The 12,791-nt window shown below is 47.2% G+C and overlaps 1 protein-coding gene across 4 annotated transcripts; it reads right to left on the reverse strand.

The window, feature by feature from the left end:
* Positions 1 to 526: 526 nt before the first annotated feature.
* On the reverse strand, positions 527 to 12,741 carry PRG2 (proteoglycan 2, pro eosinophil major basic protein). Of its 4 annotated transcripts, XM_063784020.1 has the most exons (9): positions 12,671 to 12,741; positions 5,669 to 6,853; positions 4,006 to 4,165; positions 3,783 to 3,907; positions 3,074 to 3,143; positions 2,175 to 2,482; positions 1,742 to 1,873; positions 920 to 1,031; positions 527 to 699 (listed from the first exon to the last, which is right to left on the reverse strand). In XM_063784020.1, the coding sequence occupies exons 5-9, from the start codon at positions 3,129 to 3,131 to the stop codon at positions 641 to 643; spliced, it is 669 nt and encodes a 222-aa protein (XP_063640090.1). In that variant the 5' UTR covers positions 3,132 to 3,143; positions 3,783 to 3,907; positions 4,006 to 4,165; positions 5,669 to 6,853; positions 12,671 to 12,741; the 3' UTR covers positions 527 to 640. The 4 variants fall into 4 exon arrangements, with proteins under 4 accessions (XP_063640090.1, XP_063640091.1, XP_009438690.1 ...); XM_063784021.1 differs by lacking the exon at positions 3,783 to 3,907; XM_009440415.5 differs by lacking the exons at positions 3,783 to 3,907; positions 4,006 to 4,165; positions 5,669 to 6,853 and having other exon boundaries at positions 12,671 to 12,736.
* Between the last annotated feature and the right edge of the window lie 50 nt (positions 12,742 to 12,791).

Consider the following 12,791-nt stretch of genomic DNA (forward strand, 5'->3'; position numbering starts at 1 on the left):
GTTGAGGAAGGGAAGGCAGCCCATAAAAATGCATGGAATAAGGCCAACTACCACAGCAGGCCACTGGGAAATGGTGCCCAATACATGTTAGATTTATTCCACTTGAGGGGCCGGGGATTGCGGTACTTATACATTCATTCCTGAATGTTGTGGACTGTTCCCAGGGACATGTTAACTTCCTTACATATAAAACCAACCACAGTTCTGGGGTTGGAGAGAGAGAGAGAAAAGGCCTTTGGTTACAGAGATGCAAACTGGGCCATTGGGAGTCTACCTACAACCTTGAAAGGTCCTGGCAGCACCTATGCAGGTGCCCAGTAATCAGGTTTTCTATGAAGAGAACTAGCTGAGCCCATTCCTCCATCTCCAAAAGTCTCCATAGACCCAACTCCACCCTCCATCCTCCTCCTCAAGGAGTGGTAGCTTCTGACACTTCTATGAAAGTTGTGGTGTGGGGAGAGATGATAAGGAAGAAGTTTCAATGAGGGCTAAGCAGAGTGGATCAGCGATCAGAGGAGAAAATAAATCCGTTTCAGTAAAACCCATTTTATTGCAGGGAGGTGGAGGGAGGGACGGCAAGCAGAGGAGGGGAGGCAGCTGCCCAGGAGAGGGCAGCTCTGAACTGCTGGCTGGGACCAGCTCAGTAGGAACAGATGAAAGGAAGTCTTCTGAGGCAGTGGGCTCGACGCCAGTGGCCTCCTGTGAAGGCAGAACAGAAAGGGACTTTCAGCCTCTTGTCCATCCCAACTCAACCCACAGGAGGGCCTCTTTTCCCACCCACACACTGCTGTGGAGTCAGAGTATATAAAAGACCCAGGAAACCTCTCCCACAAAGGGTCAGGCTCTTTGTAGCATCTCCTCCTTGGGGCACTTCCCATCTCCCAGACCTTTCCATCGTTCATCCCCAGCCCCACCTCACCTCGGGTACACAGGGCCACGCAGTGACCACCGCGGGACCAGAGCTGGTGAGCAGCCCAGTACGCAAAGTTCCAGCGGCTGCCGTCAACCCACTGAAAGTGTCTGCAGCGACCCTGGAGAAAGCAAGAGGGGAAGAAGGGATGGGGCAGAGGGAAGGCAGAGAAGCAGACCTGGCCCCGTATCTGCCAGCTCTTTCTGCTGCCCACCGGGCAATGGGCCCTTCCCTGCTGGACCATGATGGGAACAGTCCTGGTCATCTGAAATGCTGATCCACGGCAATTATCACCATCAGAGTCTATGCATCCCAGTGACAGGCTTGTCCTTCCAGCCCTAACAAAAGGTACAACAGGGGTTGCCAACTCATCCTAGAGATGAGGAAACAAACTCATGGTCTTGTTTTAATTTTTTTTAATTTTATTTATTTATTTATTTATTTTTGAAGCGGAGTTTCGCTCTTGTTGCCCAGGCTGGAGTGCAATGGCTCCATCTCGGCTCACCGCAACCTCCGTCTCCCAGGTTCCAGTGACTCTCCTGCCTCAGCCTCCCAAGTAGCTAGGATTACAGGCATGCACCACCATGCCCAGCTAACTTAAGTTACATAGATAGTGAGAAATGGAAAGGAACTTGGACCCAAACCTCCTGATTCTAAATCCTTAGCTCTTCCCTGAATGCCCAGGCAGCCCCCTCAGTGTTGTCTGTGGGTGTCCATCTATCCCTGGTTCTTCTGGAGATTATACAGGAGAAAAACAGACAAATCTGATGCAAGCTGAGTGCTGGCTGAGATCAGCAGGTGCACCCCATTTAGTGTTCACACTTCTCTTACTGAGCCTGTGATCCTGCCTCCAATCCAGACTTGACCCTGGTTGAGCGCGCTGACAGAACACTGGATTCGATAATTAATATTGAAGTTGTGGATGGAAACCAGGTTGCCCCTGTAGCACCTCCGGCAAGTAAACTACAGGGCAGGATAAAAGACAAAGAATGGAGCATCCTTCCTACATGAATTCACATGAGTCTTGAGTTCCCACAATTCATTCCCTCCCTCCCCTGCCACAACCATTTGAAGGTTGGAGACCAAAATGCAACTTCTGTCTGTAGGTGGCCCTCCCCTCTTACCCCAACACCTCTGTGAGGCTCAGGTTCTACTGACACCCCCAGGGCCCTCAATGGGAAAAAGAGCCAGTGATAGCAATGCTGGGGGCATATCCCACACCCGTTCCATGCTCCCACCTCAGCCTCAGCCATAGGCCACTCACCCAAGCTTGATTAAACGTCTGAAGACTTCTCACCAGGAGGTAGCGGCAGGTCTGGCACCCAGGGATGCCCACCACTTTTACTGTGTCCTCTTCCTCAGGACATGTAAGGTTTTTGTCCACCATATCTGGCACTGAGATAGACTCAACAGCCCCATCTTTCTTGGAGGCATCTTCACTTCCAGAGCCCCACTCCTCCTCTTCCTCCAGCTCCCTGCAAGGGGTCTCCTCCATCTCCTGCTCTGGTGTCTCCTCATCCTCAGGCAGCGTCTTAGCACCCAAAGGGGTCTCAAAGGTGGAAGTCTCAGACCCTGGCAGGGAGGATAGCTAAGTGTCCTTCCTTCGCATCTCCCCTTGTTCCTCCCCAGAACCACAGACAGCTCACACCTTGCCCTGGGCATCAGAGTGCTCAACTCTGCCTGGGAAGGGGAACCTGGAACCCAGTCTCTATGAGGGGAACCCAAGCTGCCTGACAAGGTCAAGGTGGTTAAGAGCATGGACTTAGAGTCGGGCAGTCATGGGCTTGGGTACTGGTTCCATCATCCACCAGCTGTATTTCTTTGTCTGTGAAATGGGTATACAATACCACCTACTTCATGGCGATGCTAAGAGAGTTAAAGGAGAGAAGGCATGGAAAGTGCTGTGCACTCAGTAAGCTCAAAATAAGCATAATGGAGAAAGGACAAAATTGGGAATGTCACAGTAGAACCAAGACCACAGACATAACAGACGCCTTGGGAAATCCTTTCAACTCCTGGCCATAGAGTCCCCATCCCTTTAAGCACACAGAAATTCAGAAATAGAAGACGATCAAAGAAGGGGGTGGGTGTGTAACTCTGACCCCATCTACCATAGAAAGGGAAAAAACAGAGAAAGAAAGACTGAAGGCAAAAAACACTTACTTAGATGAAGAGCAGAAACTGCCCCAAATAGAAGAGCCAGAAGTAGGGGGAGTTTCATCTTGGCTTTATCCTGCAATGGAGAACACAGTTTGTCATTGACACACACAGACACACATGCACACACATCACAATCACACCATTAGGGGACCGTGGGAGTGAGGTGGAGAAAAAGAAGGCCTGAATAGAAATCAGGATGGGCCAGAAAAGCTCATGCCAAGCCCAGCTCCTGATGCTCCAGGATCCAGGACGCAAGGACCTCTTTCTAAACAGAACGCAGCAAACCCTGAGGGGTGGCTGAGGCTGGCTTTCCTTCAGGCCCGGAAGTAAAGAAGGGACTATTACGCTTATTTGTTTGTACTTAATGGGTCCCTCAGAGTCTATGACATAAAAAAGGTGGGAGAAGCAATGATTATTGGCTTTCCTAGGAACACATAGGACTTAGAAGGTATGTCCCCTCCTCAGAGTTCAAGAAGCCACCCACACCCTCCTCCATGTCTCCACCATCTCCTTTCCCCAGCCAAGGAGCACTTTCACATCCCGCAGAAGGAATGTGCAAGGCAGAGGATGAAGGCTGCCCCTGCTGACATCCTCATAACCTGAAAGCCACAGGTAGACCCCTGCCAGCCCTCCAGAAACTGTCAGCCACAGCCAGGGACCTCCTGGGAGAATAAACTGTCACGAGCTCCACCACAGCAGAGAAAGCACTCACCCACCCAGAGACCTTCCTGGGTCTTTAGATCTTCCCAAAGCCCAGGTCCTTCTTTGCTTCCTCTCACAAAGACTTCTTATATAGAGGCCTTGGAGGAACTTCCCCCAGGGAGAGAGAGTTTGCCTCTGTCAGAGGGAGATAGCAAGGCTGATAAGGACCATTTCATCACTTCCCTGGGGAGCCCACTCATTCATTCAGTGAAGATTTCTCTCCCGATACCCACTTCAGGAACCCAGGGGCCATCTGGAACAGCTCTGGGCAATGGTTCTTATCCTGGGCTACACTTCAGAATCGCCTTGGGTGCTTTTCCAAAATACATATCTCCCCTGCTTTACTGGTGTTTTGAATTGCCACAAACATTTTGAGAACAAATCTGTCCATACCTATTAAAATAAAAAAATGCACATTTGATCAGTTTCACTCTTTTGAGACTATCCTTTAGGCATAAATGTGCCTATAAGTAATAAAACTTTTACAGAGTTATGTTATTGCTTGACTATTTGTAGAAATGAAAACAATCTTGATATCCATCAATCGGACACTGAGTAAAATGTGTCCTCTCTATTCTACAGAATGTTATATGGCTATGAAAAGAAGAGCTGGACCTGTATCTATAAACCTGAAGAGATGTTTCTGTGACATGAAGTGAAAAAAGGCAAGATACTGAGGAAAGTATTTAGTATGTGAATAGTTTTACAAGGAAAAAAAAAAACCCGCATAGGTGCTTATCTGTGAGCATCCTTATGTGACCATTGATGGAGGGAATGCTAAAAGGAATCACACCAAATAGTTGACCTTGTTGCCTCCAGAAGCAGGGGAGGAGAGGGAAGAAAGCAGGAGACAGATTGTTGTTTATCTTCTTTTTATAACTTCAGTGGTTATGGTAAATGCGTGCTGAATCTGTAATTTTGAGGCTGCCTTATTAAAGATTTTTAAAAATATGCAGATGCCCTGCCCAGAAACTTCTGCTTGGCTAATAGGTCTAGCGTGAAGGTCAGATGTCTGCATTTTTTAAAAAGCTTCCCAGCTGACTGTGATGGAAGATGGGTCTAGGAGTCACTGTCCTGAGGATCTTCAAGTACAGGAAATGTTCACGTATGTCTAACTTCTTTCCTTCTGAATCAGACCACTCAGTTGGCCAACCTACCAGACTTCATTATGGTAACATTTACTGAACATTTTTAAATGCCATGCATGGCAAGTGGCTGGATGCAGTGGCTCATGCCTGTGATCCCAGCACTTTGGGAGGCTGAGGTGGGTGGATCTTTTGAGGTCAGGAGGTTGAGACCAGCCTGGCCAACATTGCAAAGCCTTGTCTCTACTAAAAATACAAAAATTAGTCAGGCATAGGGGTGGCTGCCTGTAATCCCAGCTACTTGGGAGTCTGAGGCAGGAGAATCACTTGAACCCAGGAAGCGGAGGTTGCAGTGAGCTGCGATTGCACCACTGCACTCCAGCTTGGGCGAGAGAGTGAGACTCCGTTTCAATCAATCATCAATCAACAAAATACTGTTCATGGCAAGTATTACCTCATTTAACCTGATTTTAAAAACCTAGTGAGGTAGGTGGTTGATATCCCATTTTCCAAGTGAGACAACCCAGGCTCTGTGTGGCTCCTGATCTCCCCGCAACACTGCCCTTATTGGATCGATGCCCTGTATACACCCTCTTGTAGCTCCAGGGGCTTGTCCTTATCACAGTTAGTCATTTTACTTTTCTTGTGAGATTACTTGGTTAACGGATTAACATCTGTCTTCCTTCATGATGGTGAAGGCTGCATCTCTTTACTCACCGTTGTATCCTTGGTGCTTAGTACAGTGCCCGGCACATAGTAGGTACTCAATAAATATACATTGAAGTAATTAATGGTTAAGTAATGTACTCACGTAAATAACAGGGTTAGAATTCAAATCCAGTTCTTTCTGGCACCAAACTTCTCTCCCCTCCCATATGCCTGCTTGTGTGTCAAAAATGATGCTATCCAGGTGGAGATAAAATCAGAGTGAAGCATAGATCCTGTATTCAATTAGCTTACAACCTAATTTGTAAGATGAGTAAATTGAGGTCAAACAAAAGGACAAGGGTTAAGACCAAGCTAGGAAACATCCTCTGCTAATTCAGAAGGAAGTCCATCCATAGTAAAACAGAGCAGAAAAGGCTCCATGAACCAAGGAGCTGATTCCTACCTGGATGGAAAGGTGCAACTAGAAGGGAAGGAAACAGGCATTTCAAGTAGAAGGAACAGCTTGAGCAAAGGTGTGGAGGTTGGACAACCTTGGTATATGCACAGGACACTGTAATTTCCTTCATAACTAAAGTTAACAGTACACACATTGGGAAGGAATGAGAAAAACGAGGAAGGATGAATTTCATCTTGAGCCAAGGATGGAGATAACCCTCCCCTGTCTCCATTGATTTAAAAAGACAGAAGCAGGAATCAAAGGAATACTCAACAAGAGCCTAGTCAGGAGCTTTGAGCTGGGCTCTGCGCACTCCCATCTGCAAGCCCTCCCCACAGGACCTCTTTGGCTGTTGGACAGAGGATTACTGTCATAAGGTGATGAGAGGGAGCCCATTCTTGGAAACCAGTTGACTGTTCAGGGACCCTCACTCCTAGGGAAGTCTCTCTTTTAGGTCATACAATCCAGGATCTGAAATCCACAGCTTAGCAACCCTGAAAATTTCATCAACATTCACTGGAAGTATACAGCAGTGTCTGAGAGGGTGGCTTCTGGAGTCAGACAGTCCAAGTCAGACTCAAATTGACTGGGTCTAGCACTTAATAGCTGCGTGTCGTGTCCTGGGCAAGTTCCTCAAACTTTCTGTACCTCATATCATCATTTATGAAGTAGAGATGACAATACCTACCTCACTGGGTAGTGTGAGAAATGAATGAGATAATTCACATGTAGCATGCATGCTGTGAGCTGCCCAGTCACCTCACCCCTTCCTGTGGTTTCTTGGATTCCATTTCCTATGGATCTTGGTGGAGGACAGGCCTCTCATTTTTGAAGACAAAAGTTCCTAATAGATTTTCAGCTTCCTTTGCAGCTAACGCATATGACTGGGCTCTATCAAAGAGAAGAAGCATCTATTCAAGATTTTGAATCTGGAGCTAGTGACCAAAAAGATGGAGGCCAAGAAGGCCTCTCTCTGGCGGTGGCGTTGACAAGATTGAGTTCCTGGAGTTGCAGTACCCACAGAGGCACTGCAGGATACATTGATCCAGGGTCTGAGCCCTATAACATCCTGGGTGCCAGACACAAGGTCTAGGTCTCAGCGGCAGTGGGATCCTCCCTAGACCTGTTCTGCAGCCTGACTTTGGCTCCATGTCTGGTTTTCCGGCCCTTCCTGCAATTTCATGAGCTACTCCGTTTCCTTTCAGTCCTGGATTTTTCTACTTAGATCAGCCAAGGAGAGTTTCTGCTGCCTGCCATTAAGAGCCCTGACTGATGCAGCATTTAGCACAGAAACTGGTATTTAGTAATTGCTTAGTAAATGAATGCTACCCAGGGTCTTTGAGTGTGACCAGCATTAATCAAACTTTCAAGAGACTGATGTCTACTTTTGGTGCCAATGACATAAATGAGGTTGAACGGTACTCACAAGGGGCCCACTTGCCCAGGCTCTCTGATAAGCACATTCTTTCCCTGCATCACAACTGTGGTGTGCTCAGGACTTGAATTTCAAATGGGAGCAAAGAGCTGGAGGCCTTGGGGTCCAGTGCCTTTGAGCAAGAGAACGTTACCCATCATCTCTGTTTAATCCTCAGCCCTGCCTCCTTCCCCAAGAAATGTTGACTCAACACTGCAGGATCCTGAATCTTAGGCATCCTCCTTTCTAGCCCTAAAGTTACTACAGAGCTTGGAGGTTCCTAAACAGACTCAGTCAATCCTCTCCATACCAGCACTTCCAAAGGCGACCTGACAGATCACCTCTGCATTTAATCTTTTCTGATCTAATTCTCGGGGGCTCATCCCAACTTTAGGCTTGTGGGAGAGTGTGCTGTAGCTCCTGGTACAAGCTGTCCAGGGTCAGACCTGGTACTGAGGGGTCTGCTCTTCTACAAGGGTGGGCTGTTGCAACAGGAGAAAAACATGTGTGCACCAGGCAGAGCAGAGATCACCTTGGAGATGGTGTCAATACCAAGGAGCTCTTGGGATGCCCCTCCCATGCCCAACCCCCAACACATGGCAGCTTAAAGACTAAAAAAACCACCACAGCTCCAGATAAGCAGCTCACACTATTCAGCCCTCACCTCCACCTGCATCCCTCCCCACACCCTGCAGCAGAGCTTTTCGACCTGGAAACTATGAATAGGCTTCAAGGGACCATGAACCCTGCAATTATAGAAAACATATGGTGTGATGTTTCTAGGGTGAAGGTCCAAACCCTCCATGAGATTCTTTGATGACTTCCCAAAACGCAAGAGAACCTCTAACTTTACTGAGTGATTTTTTTCTGGAAGAACCAAGAATGACATTCCACTGTTCTTCACCAATAAAGTCCTGCTTGGCCCTTTTGACAGGCAGAATTCAGTTGTCCCCTGGTGCACTGTGCATAATCCCTGGGACTGTAAATATGATGGATTTTACTCCTGTGGTTGTGTGATGTTACATGCCACAGTTGACTTTAAGGAAAAGGAACTGCCCTCTATGGGTATGATCTAATCAGGTGATCCCATAAAAGAGACAGGGCTCTCTTCCTGAAGTCAGAGAGTCCAACCATGTGGGTGATTCAATCCAAAGGAAATTCTCCATCACTGGCTTCAAGGATGGAAAAGACCACGCACGTGGCAAGCAATGTGGGCAGCCTCGAGGACCTGAGAGCAGCCCTCATCTGACAGTCAGCAAGAAAACAGGACCTCAGCCCTGCAACTCCAGGGAACAGAATTCTGCCACAACCACGTGAGCCTGGAAGAGAACCCTAAACTCCAGATGAGCACACAGCCCAGACAACATCTTGATTTTAGCCTTGTGAGACCCTGAGCAGAAAACCTAGCCATGCTGGGCCCACACTGCTGATGAACTCACGATGAGCTAATAAACATGAGTTGTTTGAAGCTGCTAAATTTGAGGCAATTTGTTATGCAGAATAGAAGACTAATACAGCCCTCAAGGCCCATCTCCCTCCCACGGTGAAATTTACAGTGGGTGTAGGGATTGGCAGAGAAGGGTCCCACAGGAACGGGCTGAGGAGCTGCTGGAAAATAACCCAGGTACAGCAGAGAGGTAAGATGGACACTGAGAAAGGGAGGTTTGATTCAGGCCAGAGATCCCACCATTCTCTCCCTCAGACCATAGGAAGCCAGGTGGCCCTTCCAGTTACATGTTCTGCTCCAGGATTCTCTCCCCACCCTCAGAAAAGTGACAGACTCCAGGGACCTGATCTCTGGGGCTGATCAACTGCTTGTTAACTGGGCTTGGCCAACATCCCCACGGGGCAGATAAAAGCTGGTGAAAGAGCTAACGCCACTGCAGGGGTGAATGGCTCGGGAGATATGGACTGGGCTGTTGTTCTGTGAAATCGGCCTGGACAACAGTTCCCCATTTGGATGCCCCAACAATTGACATAGACCAAGACGATTGGCATGTGAGATCTGGAAGGCCCCTTAGAAACGAACCAGCACAGTCCCCACGTCTCAGATGGGTTCTTCCCGCTTCCTCAGGAAGTGACATTATCCTCTTTCCCCTCCAGGAACCTCTGCTCCCAGAGACCATGAACACTCAGTGAGCTTAGAAGGAATATGTCTTTGCAGTAATTGCCTCCCCTGCCCCATCTTCTACCTTCCCCAGTCCGTCTACTTCTCCCTATCTCTGCTGCCACCTCACTAGCCCCTGCGACCATATTTGATAACATGTATCACAGGCCATTGTCCCCATGCTTCCCATTCAAAGTCTTCCCACATAGTAGCAATTAACCCAAACCCATTACCACCATCTGCAAAGTCTTTCATGATCAGGCTCTTGTCTACAAGCTCAAACTCACTGGCATGACAAGTGATCCTTGTCATCCTGGTCCCAGCTCCACTGGCCAAGCTAAAGCATTTGTACTGGTTAAAAGGCCACCTCCTCAGACAAGCCTTCTCCGAGAACTCTTTCTAAAAGAAGCCCACCCACCCCACTCTCCTATTTGGTACTTTTGTTACACATCATCACATTTATTTCCACAAGAACATTTACCAAAATGATATAATCTTGCTTTCTTACTGGTTTCTTGTTTATTATCTCTCTCCTTCAGAAAGCAAACTTCATGACAACAGGGACCTTGTCTGTCTTGTTCACTGCCTATAACTCTGCCCAGGTCATAGAAGGAGTTTTTCCATTACATAATGAATTAATTAATCAATTGACTAATCAACTTGAACTTTACCCCCTGGAGAAAGTTTAGCTGAGTTTAGATCAGAGCACACATGCATTTATTTCGATTCTACAGGTATTTTCTGAGCCTCATCCACCATGGACACAAGCCTCTACCAGGCTCTGGATCATCGATTCATTCATTCATTTATTCAATAAATACTTAAAGAGAATCTCTGGTTGCAGGGAGGTTTAAGGTAGCTGATAAATAAGGCAAACAGAATGAGCATATTAGTAAAACAAGGCAATATATTGAGGAGATACTCAGAAGTGTAGAACTAACATGAATGGAAGAGACACACATTTTCAGTGTTGTCAGGATCACTTAAAGTGTGACGGCAGGCAGAGAAGGCTTGCTTGAGGAGGTAGCGCTTAGCCTGGGCTCAACAGACTGACAGATAGGATAGGATAAGCAGAGGAGAAGTGGGATGGCATTTCTAGGGGCCAACCATCTCCTGGTAGTGCTGGAATTTGAGCCAGGATATGGATGATTTTGTGTTTCTTGGAGGTTAAGTCAATGAGTGAGCTGGATTCTCTGCTTTGCACCAAAGCCAAGCTCCTCCAGCAAGTGGTGTAGACTCGCTGGCCACTTCCTCAACACCCTCTTCCTCCTCTTACCATAGCAGTCTTGTTTCTGTTATCCCTATTGCTCCACCAAAACTGCTTTTGCCCAGGTGCCCACTGACTACCCCATTGCCAAACCCAACAGACATTCTTCAGTTCTTATCCTACTTGACCTCTGCAGTAGTGATACCTCTTCACTTCCCCCTTCTTAAGAACTGCTTCCCTTCTCAGTAGCCTTTGTGGCCATTCCCTCCCAATTTCTGTTGGCAGGCTCCTCTTATTCTTCCAGATGGTTAAATATTGGGGATCACCTGGCTTCTTGGTGCACGTCTCTCCTAACTCTGCACACCCACCACGGGTTATGTCATCTACTCTTGTGGCTCAAGCTACCAAATATATACGCAGATCATTCCCAAGTCTTCATCTCCAGCCCCAGGCCTGTTTCTGAGCTGCAGACTCACACATATGGTCACCCAAGATGCTTCTCCACTTGGATGTCCCATGGGCATTGTGAGTCCAACACATCTCAGACTCAACTCAACACACACACACACACACACACACATATGCACAAACCTGCTTCACTTTTTGTGGTCACTTTCTCAGGAGAAACCATCACCTTCCAACTAGACCTGCAAGGCAGGACTCTGGTCATCCTTCACCCCTCCTGCCCATCACCCACACATTAGTTAGTTATAGTGCTTTCTTCACCATCTCATCCAGCCACCCATTCCCATTGCCTCTGCCACTTTCCTAGTCACCTGCTGACCGTTTTTCACCTGGATCATTTCAGTGGCTCCCAAATTACTTTCCCTGCCTCCAGTCTTACCACCCTCCTCCACCTCTGATGCACTGTCTACAAGCAGCCAAAATGAGCTTTCTAAAACCCAGAGCTAATCACGCCAGCACTTTCCAATTACTCCTTCTTGCTCTCAGGCACAGTCTCCTTATGTTTTAGCGCCTACTTACCTAAACCTCTCAACACTGTGGACATTTTTGACTGGATACTTTTTTGTTACAGAGGCCTGTCCTGTGCATTGTTAGATGTTTAGCAGCCTCTCTAGCCTCTACCAAAAAGATACTAGTAGTACCTTCTCGGCTGGGCTGTGACAATCAAAAAATGTCTGCAGACATTACCAAATGTCCCCTCTGAGGCAAAACTATGCTCAGTTGAGAACCACTTCTTGACAACCTCAATTCTCCCCCTCACCACACACACACAGTGCTCCAATCATGTTGAACACCCTGCTATTTTCCTAACATGCCATGATCACCCATATTTTGTCACATGTCATTTCATCTGCCCAGAATGCCCTTTCCTCCCTAACCACTGCGCTCTTTCCTTTTCTTCATCGAAGTTTCAGCCAAGGATCACCTCTTCCAGGAAGCCTGCCTTGGCTCTCCCAGAGAAAGGTAGCAAGGACACTAATCAGGGCTTCTCTCTAGTCCAGCCCCCTTCCCACCTCATTGTAGCAATCTTCTTGCTGTTTCCCCAGTAGAGCCAGAGCCTTGCTTCCTTCACCTGTGCCTCTCTGGTCCTGCACAGTTCTGGAAACACAGTACAGGCTCAATTCATGTTTGCTGTGTAAGTGAATAAATGAAGAAAAGCAATTTTTGTTTAAGCTTGAAAGATTGAGTTGGGCTCCCTGAAATGAGATCTTAGGCAGAAATTTTAATAACAATAACAACAGCAGCAACTAATATTTAGGAAGTGATTCTAGGTGCTAAGTATGTTAAGTGCTCCATATTATTCAACCTTCTAAACAACTCTAGGACACAAGTGCCATTAAACTACCTAAATTACAGACAAAAGGCTGATCCTGGGAATGGTTAAGTCATTTGCCAGGTAAGTGTCAGAGCCAGGATCCGAATGGAGCGGCTGCACTATTGTCCATGACTCACTTCCCCTGTGGTGGTGAATAACTAGCACAAAGCCATTTACATACGTTGTTTAATGTAACTTACCCTGTAAGTTGCATGGGGCAGGTGATGATTTGGAAAGCACAAAGAATGTGGTCCTCGGATGTTAAAAGACCCTGGTTAAAAAAAAAAATTTAAAAATTAAAAAAATAAAAGACCCTGGTTC

This window comes from Pan troglodytes, chromosome 9 (genome assembly GCF_028858775.2).
Source record: "Pan troglodytes isolate AG18354 chromosome 9, NHGRI_mPanTro3-v2.0_pri, whole genome shotgun sequence".
NCBI classification, from domain to species: Eukaryota; Metazoa; Chordata; class Mammalia; order Primates; family Hominidae; genus Pan; species Pan troglodytes.

What these genes read in the sequence shown, in the direction of transcription:
- PRG2 (XM_063784021.1), bottom strand. Translation starts at nt 3,131, where the DNA reads ATGAAACTCCCCCTACTTCTGGCTCTTCTATTTGGGGCAGTTTCTGCT. An exon ending in GAGGCAGGATCACAGGCTCA is followed by an intron (nt 1,032 to 1,741) that starts GTAAGAGAAGTG and finishes TGCTTTCTCCAG; the next exon opens with GGTCGCTGCAGACACTTTCA. An exon ending in CGTGGCCCTGTGTACCCGAG is followed by an intron (nt 700 to 919) that starts GTGAGGTGGGGC and finishes CTGCCTTCACAG; the next exon opens with GAGGCCACTGGCGTCGAGCC.